Source organism: Lonchura striata, chromosome 4 (assembly GCF_050655825.1).
Source record: "Lonchura striata isolate lonStrDom1 chromosome 4, ASM5065582v1, whole genome shotgun sequence".
NCBI lineage: Eukaryota > Metazoa > Chordata > Aves > Passeriformes > Estrildidae > Lonchura > Lonchura striata.
In genome coordinates this window covers 31672813-31686334 of record NC_140706.1, presented here as the reverse complement: position 1 = coordinate 31686334, position 13522 = coordinate 31672813, and the positions used below count along the sequence as shown (strand labels likewise).

At 36.5% G+C, this 13522-nt stretch overlaps 1 protein-coding gene across 6 annotated transcripts in view; it reads right to left on the bottom strand.

Moving 5' to 3' along the window:
- Positions 1-2533: 2533 nt before the first annotated feature.
- The window catches only part of SORBS2 (sorbin and SH3 domain containing 2), a 144511-nt gene continuing 133522 nt past the window's right edge, over positions 2534-13522 (bottom strand). For 4 of the 6 annotated variants that reach the window (XM_085578698.1, XM_077782879.2, XM_085578699.1 and 1 more), the window contains 3 exons: positions 8154-8203; positions 5333-5439; positions 2534-4568 (listed from right to left, as the gene is read on the bottom strand). In XM_085578698.1, coding sequence (XP_085434824.1) covers positions 4507-4568; positions 5333-5439; positions 8154-8203 — 219 coding nt within the window. In that variant the 3' untranslated portion in view covers positions 2534-4506. Of the gene's footprint in view, positions 4569-5332; positions 5440-8153; positions 8204-11653; positions 11762-13522 lie in introns of all 6 variants that reach the window. The other 2 variants (XM_085578697.1, XM_085578696.1) reach the window with 1 other exon arrangement.

Here is a 13522-nt window from a genome sequence, read left to right as displayed (position 1 = left end):
TACTATAAAAGGGAACTATCTGCTCTGCTCTGTTGGGGGAATGGTTAAAGAAGTGGATTCTGGTCTCTCTGTGCACTCAGAGTTTTCAGTATTATAAAACCAACCCAAATTGGACATTCAGTTGTTCTAGTGCTTCTTTCTTGTGTAATTTTAGTTTCATGTTAATACAGAAATTATTACCAATACTGTGGGATCTGTTGATTTCAAAGGGACTTGCTGTTAACTGGAGCAAAGGCAGGGTTTCACCCTGTAACTATTAATGCTGTAAGGGACTATATTTAGCAATGACCTAAGGTCTTTCTAGAGCTACTGACTTCATGATTCCAGCTTCCCATGGGCTCATGCACTTCTTTTTCAAATGCACAGGAAGCACCTCGTGTTCCTGTCCGGGTTCTGTATATCAGCATTTAAAAGGCAACTAGCAAATACCAGGCATCGCAGAATGACACCATGCTTTGCTTTGGCACGGGTGACAGAATGTGAGACCTGCTAGGGTGACCCTTTGCTTAGTTTGGGATATAGATCACTACCCTGAACTGCTTCTGCATTAGTCTCCCTGGCTTGTTGATATGTTATGGGCTCTCTTGCTTTAGGAAGCCTTTGCCTCGGCAGCAAATATACTCTGCAGGGTAGGGACTGAGGTCAATTGGTTTTTCAGGATGCTGTGATTATATTACCTATTTGTCTGTAATGTACTGCAGCTCTACAACAGACTTGATTTTATTGCACTGGTACAGACTTTTCTTAGTCTGCAAATCCAGCTGCCAACTCATAGTATTAAAAACAAATCCTAACAGAAATCAAGAAGCATGCTACATATGCTGACAAGAGAAAAGGAATTTGGTTTGATATATTAATTTCCAGAAAAATCAGTGAGTATCTGAGGCTTGTAATTTATCTTTTTCCTCATCTTTTCCTAGATATAAAACTGGCTGGCCTCTAATTCCCCAGATCTCTCTTGCTGTGGCTTTTAGGACGAAACACCACTACTCATGTGGGGGGGCCTTCATGTTTTTATAGGAGCCTATCCAAGGAAACTCAAAAAATACTTAGTTTTGTTTCTTAAATAGTGTAGTTGGGATTTCAGCAGACTTAGCAGAATTGAGTATGTTTGATTTACCTGGATATACTTAAATATTTCTCTACTTTTTGACTAAAACATTAAGAACTACAGTCTTCTCCTGAAGTGCCAATGGCTTGCTATTCTCATTACAATGGCAAATATTTTCCCCCTTTTCATTCATTTTGCAATTAGCAGAGGATTCTATTTCATCCCTTAACCACTCAGACCTTAATAATCCAGTGAGACTATACTAACCAGCTGGTGTTATTAGGCTAGTTTTTATACAAGACTATTAAAGCACAGCACTGCCTGTTTCTGACAGTTCTCACAGGTACCTGGCATAAGGCAGGACTTCAGTGATGTCCTGAATCCTGTGCTGGGTCAACCAGCAAACAAAAAGGGCAAACCACACAATGTTTGACTGAATGTGTCAGCATTTGGTTATTGGGTTGTGAGAAGAGATGCATGTGGTGGCTTAAGCTAAATTAGCAGAGGAAAGGAATGGTCACTTCAGTCATACTGACTAAATCAGGCTTGTCCTGACTGAAAACACTCCCAGCACTGACAATTATACTGACAAAGGAGTTTCTGCTGGAGTTTTAATAGCAGTCCTTAGTCTTAACCTCCCTGTAGACAGGTATCACTTTCAGCTACATATTTATCATTTACTTAGAGATGTTGATGGCCTTGCATTTTCCAGCCCAGCAATTGTGAAGAGGAAACAGCATACATCAGACTTGAGGAAAGGGATTATTCCTGTCCAAATGCAGGTTGCTGTTGTACTGGATTCTTGAGTGGTGGAAGTACACTATGCATAGCATTTGGGAAGAAGCAGGAATGGCCAGTGTGGAATGGTAAAGAAGGACCAAAGAGCTACTCTGAGTCTCCAGCAGTATCTGTGCTACCAAGCAGTGAAAAAAATTTCAACAATAAAGCCAAATGCAAACCCCCACCCAAAACCTAGAACCTGCTTTGCTTCTTGTTGCAAGTTTTTGTTGTTTCTTACCAGGCAGAGATGTCCCAAGTGTAAAATGTTCCCCAAAAACCAATGTTTTCCTTAATTCTCATTCCTGTGCTGTCATTTAACATGGGAGTTCTTGTTTTGCTTTTGTTGAAGGATTAGGATGTAGGAACTTCTGGCATGTATAAAGGGTTTATACATTGTGTGTTTTGCCCTTGTGTTTCTGTGTGAAGGGTGGCTCTGGCAAGAGAAAAATCATCTCAAATTGACACTCTGTGCAGAGAGTCCATACTGTTGCTTTTGCATTCAGGTGTTTCGAGGATGACACAGAAGTGGACCGAGTGAAAGCTGTGTGGGCAATGCTAGTGGCACATAAATGTAACTGATGTAGGCTTGGTGGGGGTGTGTGTGTAAGTACAAGGTGTACTAATATTTGTTTATAAACTTGAAGTCTTTGCAATACTTAAGTGATAAGTTACTTGTATTTGGAGAAAGGATGGGGGAAACAATTTTGTACTCCAAGCAAAATTTATTAGAAGTCTATTCAAGGAAAAAAAACCAACAGAGACCTTTTGCTTGTAGGAATTCAAAGTCAGTTACCTGAAAGCCAGGTATGAAAAACCTGCATTTTTCTAAAATCAGATACAGAGTAGAAACAGTACTTTTTAAATATCACAGGCAACAGATATTTAAGTCCTCAATCATAAATGGCATCAAAGATAGTATTAATCTCACAGCAAAGCTGCATGCAGATCTAGTTTAAAATTGAAAGCCTTTGAATATAAAGCTTTTGCCATGAAATCTGCAATAATAAAGGTATGCTGCACAAAGATGTTTCTTTACCTTTGCCTTAATGACCTTTCTCAGTAATAAAGACATATGTACATTTAGATTTGGCTGGTAAACCATATTTTAATTAATAAAATTTTGCATAAAAGGCTATCTTACAGAATTGCACTATCCAGATGTGCTTATGGTAAACAGAGAAAGAAAAGAAAAACGCATTGAAATGTTCTGTATGTGAAGAGGGCAAATAAAAACTTAATTTTTTAAAAAATCAACAACCAAATGGCTCTGTACAAAAACGCAAAATTATGTACAAAATGCTACAGAGACTACATACATTTTGATAATTTTGATCCTTTACCCATGAAAAATGCAGCAGAAGCTTTTGCCATCTATAAGGTGCCAAAAAAACCAAATCCAAATTTTTATTTTTATAAAGCCATAGTGATTATCATCCTGTGCCTTAATTTAATTTGCTATTTATGCTTACCTTTTCTTATGGAAAATGTATGTTTTCAAACACTTGTTTATTCAGACAAAAAACCAAAACCCAACACCTCTAAAATATATCGGTTTTAATACTTGTGACATTTTTTGCTGTCTAAATTCCTAAAAAGAATGTGTAACTTGGGTTTCATTAACATACATACACATATATAGTGAAATAAATCAGTACATGATGCTTGTGAATATTTTTCAAGTGGCTATGTTAGGAAAGAAAAAAAAACCAAAATCCAACAACCCTTTGTACTAACACTGTTTACATTCCTGCTTCTTTAATTTCCTGATAAGTAAAAACACTAACCTCTTACACTTCATGTTGCTTACTATTACAAGATTTTGATTACAACCATTTAATATCAGACATCAATAGCAGATTATCATTGTCTATGCTTACAGCACTGTCTTGCTCTTCCTTAAATCCTCTTTCCCAAGTCTTTGTGCCTTTTGCACTTCTTACTTTGTAACAGAAAACACTACAGGTATACTACAGTTTTTCATTAGGGAAAAAAAGAAAAAAGATTTAGCCAATACCATTGCACCCATTCAGAACACTTGCAGTTCTTCCGTTTTTCACTTTGCTTGCTTGAGATTTTACAATCACTGTGCATTTGTTACAGCATACAAGTGCAGGCAAAGAAAATCTATATTATAGTTTGTCATACATTGTAAACCAGTACAATAGGCAAACCCGTGACACAGCAATGTGGAAGCAACAAATGCTGCCAAGCTAATAAGAATGTGTAAAATCAATTTTTAAAAAAATAGTAAACAGCAACTTTCCTCTGTATTACATGCATGCTGAAAAAATCCCACCAGACTTCATGGTAGTACCACAAATGTTCAAACCAAGATCAATTTATCCCCCCTTCCCCCCTACCCTCCCTGGCAACTCATTTGCGTATCTGTCATCAGGCTTTTCCTATTGTGTTTCGCATGAAAAGACTTTAAAGCAGGGAGTATTTAAATGCTGAAATGATTCCTCTTGTCTCAGAAAAGCTTAGTTATTCACACTGTGGTCGTTGCTGTAATACTGCTGGAACGGTTTGGCGGGTGGGATGGGGATGAGGATGAACTAGATGGCCTCTATTTGACACTGCAAGCAAGAAAACAGAAGGCCAGCGTAGCATGTTTTCTAGCAGCTTTATGCAGATGTGTTGCAGAGATGCAGCATAAATAAGTAGAAAAAAAAATTTCACAGCCTCTTGACATAGTTTCCAGGGAAAGTACCAAAGAATTTGGTTCTTCTTGAGGTTCCTGAAATTAGAAGCAATAGATGAAAGATGGAAATAACAACAGAAAATTACTATGTAAGCATGGCCTAAAAATTTTTTATGTTTAATATTGCACAAATAGAATGATCTAGAGTTCCTTATACTATGTAATTTTATTTGTGGGGTTTAACAAAGTGTAACACAGGAAGAAAAATGCAAATTAAGATGCGTATTTGACTAAATTGTTATGCCTGATTAAAGGCTGTGCTAAAATTCTTGGTATATAGAAGTAATTTAATTTCAACAACATAAAATCTATTTAAATAATGTGAATTTTTAAAATATTAAGAACTTGTCAGATGACTAAGTTAGCTGCTGTGTGCATGAAGGTTTATGAGATGATTAAGCCACCATATTTACACCTGGTTATGAAATTATTGTTTATTCAGTAATACTTGGGTTTCACAAGTGGTCAATGCTGTGGATGTATTCCCATGGGAAGGTTTTAAGTTGCCTGGCCTTTATAAAGAGAGAAGTAATACATAGTCCATTCTGTGTCACAAATGACAACAATGCTGTACAACAATCCGGAGCCGTGTGTATATTTGCATCTATTAATTTTAACAGACAAAAGTGCAAAATCACTTGCTAATTTCAGTGGATTTTGGTTGGGATTTCTCTTGATAAAGCCAGGTTCAAGTTTATTACACTAAATGCCAAAAATCAAGTTGTTTAAAAGACGCTACACAAAGAGGGCAGCAAAGGTCAGGGGGTAAAAAAGAAGAAGGCAACCAAATTAAAACATACCCACAAACCATCCATCATCACATTTTTCCATCACATCAATGACATCTCCCTCTCTGAGCTCCAATTCATCTTCGTTCCTAGGAGTATAGTTATATAGAGCCTGAAACCTTAAATAGGACAAATGAGGTATTTTAAAAAGAAGTAAGAGTTCCTTGCACTTTTGCTCAAGTAAAGCAGCTGGTTTAAACATTGAGAAAAAACATTTCTTGCAAATAGAGGGGAAAATAACTTTTTTTTTTTTTTTTTTGCCTGGTGGACTTGAGGGTAAGGAATGTATAGTAAATAAAAACCTTCATTAGAAAGGCAACTCATTAGACACTGAAGACGGGGTTTAAAGGCAAGTCTGATGGCTCCTCAACCAGTTTCAAAACCAGATATTTTATAGTTCAGCAACCAAACAGAGTGCTTCTAAAGGACAATCTAGATGTGCTAGGCCTGTATCCTTCCATGGTCAGCACCTAACACTGTGGCTCTGCCTTTAAGCTCTGAGAAGCCAGGAGCAGGTACCCAGGACAGCAGCTCTCACACGCTGTCACTGTGCTGGGGGACCTCCCCGGGCTCTTCAGTGGCTACATAGACAAGCCATCTTTGGGAGTGAGGGAGAGGCCTGAAACAAATCAGAGGACATATGGATGGAAACTCAAACAATATTCAAACCCTGAGCTGTGCTTCTACACCTGGCTAGGGCTGCAGATTGCAGGATGTAAGGTGGCTAAATGGCAAGAAGTGTGCAATTACTAAATCATTGTATTTCATTCCTTGCTAGCTTTAATTAAAGTTTTTTGAATTGAAAGAATAAACTCTCACTAGGGGGAACTGAAGGTTCTTGGGCTGACAGCCCACAGGAAGATTATTGCACAAGCCTGTAAGTCCTGCAGAGTCAGAATTGGCCTTTTTTCCTAAGAAACTGTGCCTCAGATATGTCTGTCTAAAAAGAAGCATGGTACAACAGCAGAAATTGGGAAAATTAATTTTGGATTACTGAAGCAGAACATAATTGTGTCTATCCTTTTCTCTTAAAACAGTTCACTGAGTTTTAAACCTTAACACTGTCAATGCACTTTTCCCAGTAAAACAAGATAGCCTGCTCATTGATGGGTTTATAATTTTAGCTAAGTTTTCATGGCTTCAATAAGATGTACACTTTAGTAAAAAAATTCCTGGTCCTGAAATCCCAATTTGAAAATCCTATATACAGACTGGTGCTAGGCTTAGTTTCATGATGGTCATTTTGAGTAAACTACACTTATTTTTCACATTGCTGATTCGGAGATTAGAAAAGAAGAAAATGTTCCAAGAAAAAAAAGAAAACCAATTTCTCTTGGTTTCTCATCACTGGCAGTCATCTTCCCAAGCCCCAAAAGTCTCTTTTTATATTTTAATTACTCTAACAGAATGGAAAGAGACTGGTTGTTTAAGCAATTATCTTTAGTAATTTGTGTAGCAGGAGTAAGAACAATCTGTGCAAAAAACTAAGTGGCAATAATATTTTCTTTTATGCTTATCATCATTTCAGGAAAGCAGAGCTATGGTGATATTCCAAAAAATAATTAAATGCAGCTTCCAAGGGGACAGGATTTGCAGATGTAATGTGTCATGAATAAGATTCAAGCCAATTACTTACTCAAGTACAGTAACAAGAACTTCCCAATGAGCTCTCTTTGAACTTTAGAAATTGAATCTAGTAATTTCTAGATATCCATTTAAAAACTAATTTATAGTAATTTCATTCTCTCTATGCTAATCTAGGACTTTTCTAAGTATGAAAACTCTACTAGCATTTACAATACTGACAGAAAACATATTCAAGAAAATTTATATATAAATTTAATATATTTCTATTTTTGATTTTGGGAATCAATAACTTTAATAATGAACTACTTATAATATATTGAACAAAATGAATTAGAAAATTATTGCTTTCAGAACTGAGTTAGGTGCTTCAGTATGCTCAGCAATTCCGACAGGAAACTGTGGTTTTAGTGAGATTGAATATCCAAATCTAATTATGTATTTGTGGTATATCTACGTGCCCCTCTTTTTGCCCCTCTTTTTCATCTTCAAATGACTAAGGAAAGCGTAAAAATATTTTTAGACAATAAACCTTAGGTACATTTAATGGAAAATTATCGAATAGGGCATATGCTGAAGTGCTCTGATGCTAAAGGAAGAATGGCTACTGGTTTCAGTGATCACTGAAGTAGGACCCAAGTGCAAGGCTGGGGGGGACAGGGATCAAGAGACAATCTTGCATTAAACTTGCATTTTAACTGTCAGTACTGAAATATCCCAAGCACTTAAAATAAGACTTGAGTTCTAGGTTCTTCTCCAGTTTTCAGGAAAGTTTTCTTGTATCTCATATTTGAATTGTACTTGTAAATCACACCAAAAAGTGTAAGCCTGTGTTCCTGTGATCAACATTATCAAGTTACTTTTTTACTCTCTCTTCACATCCAGAACTGTTTCTCAATAATTGTATCAAGTCAGTAAAGCAGATCAGTTGAATCAGTGTTGAATCTGTAATTGTCATTTTGCTGAGATGTAAAAATAGAGAGAATTAAAAAAGTCAGAATCTCTTCTGTAAGTACAGACAATGGAGAACTGTTAAGTTGCCATGTCTGGCTGCACTGAATGTAAAATTAAACAAATAAGGCTTTGCTCTCTGGGACTTTCTTGGCTATTTTCCTACATCATGCAGTTATCTATAAATCAGTGAAATCTCTTCATAATTTTACTTGGCAAGTTAAAAAATTAATCTGATGGTGTGCTGGCTGTTGGTTAAATGTTAGTGTTTGGTTTAGTAGACAGGAATTATACTTACGGTTCCCCCCCACCGTGTATGTTTTCATGAGAAAGCACAGGGCGCTGTGGCTGAAATGAAATGATTTGAAATGTAATACAGATTTGCAGTTTAAGGTCCAAATAGTTGGACAGGGGTGTAACACACAGTTGCTCAAGAGTTTGTATTTTACCTTGAGTAAAACCATGGCCCATTCGGCCCCCCTTCCAACTCACAAGAAATTCTTAAGAGACATGACCAACAACTGAATCTTGGCACATTTAAAGATCTGATTTTTGGAGGTCATAATAAAAACTAAACAAAACTGTCAACCTCATCAACAGTCCATTATATTTATAGCATAGTACAAAGCTGGAACAGAACCCTGCTGCCTCTTCACTGTGAAACAGAAATAACATTGGAAAAGTAGGATGCAACTGATGAACATCATACATTTTTTGAGTGAAATATATTTTTAGATAAGCAGAAATAAAATCTCCTATACATAATGGCAGAATCTAGAATATTCACAGACGAACAACATAACAATTTTCATTACACACACAAAGTACTAACTTGGCAGGCATAACATGCTATGCTTTAACTAATTCTGTTTCATCTCAAGCCATGCAGGCTGTTTGGAGGCAAAGAACAGAAAAAAAATTTTGAAAGAATACATTTAATTGTGTGAATATAACAATTAACACTTTAACAGAAGAAAGTAGTCTGTATTTCCAGTGCAAAGCTTTTTGAAAGGAACTATGTTCCTTCTTAATGGAGCATTACTGAGCAGTAATATTCAATACATCTGTATGCAATGGAAATGAAAAATACTAACCTTCTACAGAAACCATATCCTGCTTAGAAAGCCATTGATTTATACTGATTAGAATCTGGCTGGGGCCAGAAAGTGCAGGAGCAGCTGCTTGGAAAAGCTCTTGATAATGAGCAAGGATCGTATTCTCTGTTGACTGAGGATGCCCTCATATCTGTTTTGGGAATGTGAATATCAAACTCTGCTCATAGCACTTTCTTTCATGAATTGAGTAAACTGCAACCTGATCTTTAAACCACGGAATTTGTTTTATTGCCCCATGGTTCTCTTGGTTTGACTATTTCAGTCACTCTTTTATCACTCTTGAAGATGATATAGTCTTCCAAGAGAGAAGGCAGCAGTAAACAATCCACAGGCTGATGGCAAAAATTGAACAGAAAAACACAGGATGTAGTTTGTTAGGTTTCTTTCCCTTTTTTTCCTTCTCAGCATCTCCAGATTAAATTAGTTAAATTTCTTTTCAGCAGTTTCTATGAATATGTGCAGAAAATGTTGTGAACAGTCTGTACTTTACAGTCTATAGAGTATACCTTTTAAAAGGTACCTAAATATGCAGGGAGGTAGATTGCAGGTTTTTTTTTTTTTTTTTTTTTTTTTAATCATATTATTGAATGCTAGGTGGGAAAGAGATTTTTCAAAGGAAAAAAATTGTTCATACTATTTACTGTCTTCTCTCCCTCACTTAACTGTCCTCTGCCAGTGTACAAGAAAGATGGCTAATTTTTCTGAAGAATAAACAGTAAAGATTGCAAATTAAACAGTTCTCAGTACAACCTCCTTCAATTGCTGGCTTGTCAAGCAAGAGGAGAATAGTCAAAATGCTTTGTATTTAGACTGGAATCTGCCCTGATTTGCTGCTAATCTTTCATCTGGTCTGTATGCCAAAGCTGAATGCCAAATATAGAGATACGAAATAACTCAACTGAGGTTAAGGACTTCTCCTATAAATAATGGAAGTAAAAGTCCTAAGCAATGCTACAAATAAATTTAATGCTTTGAACATAATACCAGGAAAAAACTGGAAAGGTTAGTATTATCTTCTTTTTCTGCATCTGCTTCATAAAAGGTTCTACTGCTAATTAACCACTGTAGAAATAGATAAGAATCAAGATGACTTATGATTTTCAACTCTATGTTATTGCTGCAGAGAAAAGTCTTGTGACAAAATTACAAATCTTGCAGAAATAGGCTGAAGTGATTGGTGGTCTGAGCAGGGGGACCTTGGTGCTTGCTCTCTGTTTGGATGCATTCCACAGTAATACCCCAGCTGACATCCAGAAGCTTTCTCCCTGTTTTCTTTCCCTCATTCCACATAAAGTTACATTGGCTGGACAAGGGACTGTTAACAAAGATGCCAAGTTTTCAAATGCACCTCAGTTTACCAGACTGTCCTATTTACTAGAAAATATTGCAGGACCAAATCCCAAAAACATTAAGGGGTGTGCAATCAATTAAATGGTCCCAGTTGTATGCCTGATTTTCATGCATGATTGATACTGGACTTACATATAAAAGTTCTGCAGAGTCCTGAGTATGCAAATTAGGCACATGATATGTGCTCTTGTACTTTAGGAATTACTAAAGTAAGAAATATACTACACATTGACCAATATACTGGTTACATGTCATTCATTTGGAGTAATGTGCAAAATTAAAATAGGGCTTAATCCCTTTTTTACCAGATCTCATTCCTAGTTGGTCTTTTGGTTAGATGGTGTTTGCTACTACAAGAATCCCAGCCTTCCTAGGATTGAACTGGCTTTCTTCATTAGTGAAGAAAGTACTGTCCCCTCAATACCTGGAAGCAAACAGAGGTATGCCAAAAAGCTAAGACTTTGGAAGTTACACAAAGCTGCATATCTTAAACTAAGATTCAAATTTTAAAAAGGGAGACACCAGAAAGATGATCGCCTAAAATCAGCAGCAACAGCATGGAAAACAATTCATCCCATTGCCAGTTTTAAGATCTAAATGTTAAGAAACCAATGCAAAGGACAATTAAATCCTAAACTGAAAGCAAAGCATAAACCATAAATTCTCATCCCCTATCGTTTAGGTTGAGGGGATTTTTTGTGTTTGTTCCCCCCTCCCCTTCCATAATGTAGATTACCTTTTTGAGCAAAATCCATGCAAACTCTAAAGAATCTGACTTCTGACTTTCTGGCTAGATGAAAGTATTAGAGTTATATTACAGTTATGTTACAGATAAGAAGTGAAAGGTCAAAGAGTATTAAAATCTGGAATGTTTGGGTAAAGAGGACAGTATTGAGTGAAAAAATACAGCAGAAGCAAAACATTTTGAAAAGAAGGACAGAGATTCAAAACCAAGAATTCAGTCTGGAATGGAGAATCAATTTTTGACTCTTGGAAGCTGTAATTTTAATAAACTAAAAATGCTTTGAAAGAGAGGAGTAATTTTAATAAAACTATACTAATTATAAAGAACCATATATAAACACCTTGTAGCACTGGAAATACCATGCTGTACTGCAGAGATACAGTACACTACTGGATTTATATAAAACGTTCAGGCACACACAGACCTGTTGCCTTTATTCAGTCATAGCACAGAAGCACAACAGGAAGAAAACACAGCATACTGATAGTATTGAGACACTTGGGTAAAAGCAAAATACTGGGACACTGGACACTGAGCTCCTCGTCCATGGAAAAGCTGTTATTACACACTGGGCATCCAGTACCATACCCTGTGTGAATAGTTGTGACCTCTGACAGGTGAGTTGCAGGATCTCTTAGTCATCACTGGGCTACGAGGAGGTTTACCCATAACAAATAGCTCCCTCTTTAAATTAGCCTAGAAGAACCACAAAAACTTTGTCAAGCAAGAGTTCAAGAATGAAGCATCCTGGGATTTTTGTTGCTTCATTCATGCATGCAAATCAGACATGCTTTTCCTGATTAAAAAAAGCAACTGTTACAGGTAAGAGGGGAAATATTAATATACAGTATTTTCTCTTCTTCCACTGTATCTTTTTTCCTCAAGGGTTTCCTGCTCTGGCACAGATCTTTACATGTTACAATTAAAAGATTAATCCTGTATAGCATATGCATTTGGAACAGTTATTGCATGTGTAGCCTCTGAAGTAGCTCAGATAATAACACAGGAAAGCTCAACAGCACAGAGCGAATTACATCTGCCATACAGCACAGAGCAAATTACATTTGCCATTGATATTTCTAAGGTAGCATTTCTGCTACCTTAGAAATACCAATGGTAAATGTAATTCCTTGTTGTTAAACAGAACAGACCCCTTGGATTTGCATTTAGAAAGCAAGTAAATACGTGGTGGAAAGTACTTCATGAAAGTATCCTCATTTTGTTAGCACCACTACAAATCAACTTCATGTTTGTCAAAATTCAGTAATTAAGGGGTGTGAGTGCAGCCCATGTGAAATCTCATAGGCAGGGGTGAGTTGGCGGGAACGTGAGGAGAGTGGAGTGCTATATTGGAAACCTTTTCTTAGGTAATTGTGACTGTCAGTAGAATGTGACTAATCAAAAAAAACCCCAGCCCCTTCTTAGGAGATAGGGGTGAATAAGAACAGCAAAAAAGGTACCAAGAGAGGCTAAGGAGACAGAAAAATGTCAGCATTTCTCCTTAGGATATGTCTTCAGACTTCTTTTTTTTGGAGGATACATCCTTTGCACTAACAAAATGCGTAGTGACACTTCCCACCCATAGCTCCCTGTATTCCATTTAGTTTTAAGCTACATAGCAAATATATATATATGTGTGTGTATGTATATATGTATGTATTTTTAAATTAACAAAAGTTACTGAAGTATCAGTATACAGTTTAAAAAACATATATTCCTTCTATGTATATTCAGCTTGGATTAACACACCTTGCTCAAATAAGGGCACAGAATATACAGGTCACCTAAAAAAAATATCAATGTAGAACGAGGAATGTTCTTAATTTTTCTGGTTAGGCTAAGCAAAACCACCAAAAGCACTCTACCAACTACTACATTATTAAAAGCTGCAGAAACAAGTACAGTACTCTATTTTACCCTTCTTTAAGGTGGACCAAACCTAAGCTCATGACAGATTCATCTCCTGGAGAGAAGCCTTATATCTCTTCCCCGCTTCAGAAAAAAATCAACAGATCTGTTGATCTTAAGACATCTTTAAGTACATTATGTCTGTGTTTTCTGTGAATGCACATTGTAAAATGGGGTAGATCTTAAGAAAAAAAAACAACCCTGTATTTATGACATAGATGTAATGATCACTTGTTTAGGATAGTTTCTCTTTACATTACTTTTTCTCCTTTTCATGAGCAGATAAATCTTCTGGAAGTCAGCACTGCAAATTAGTTTTGTCTTTCTACAGTAAATTTTCATTTTTCTGCCACAGAGCTTTGATGCTGACACAAACTGTAGTCCTGAAGAGGGAATAATCTTTGTCCAGTCCTTGACTAACAGAGCTGGTATTTAGAACATGACTCTCTACAGTGGGTTTTCCTGTGAAATTTATGACTTTTCTCCTAGGCTTTGAATTGAAATTGAACACAGAAACACAAAAATGTTATCTAGTTTCTGCATACTTGA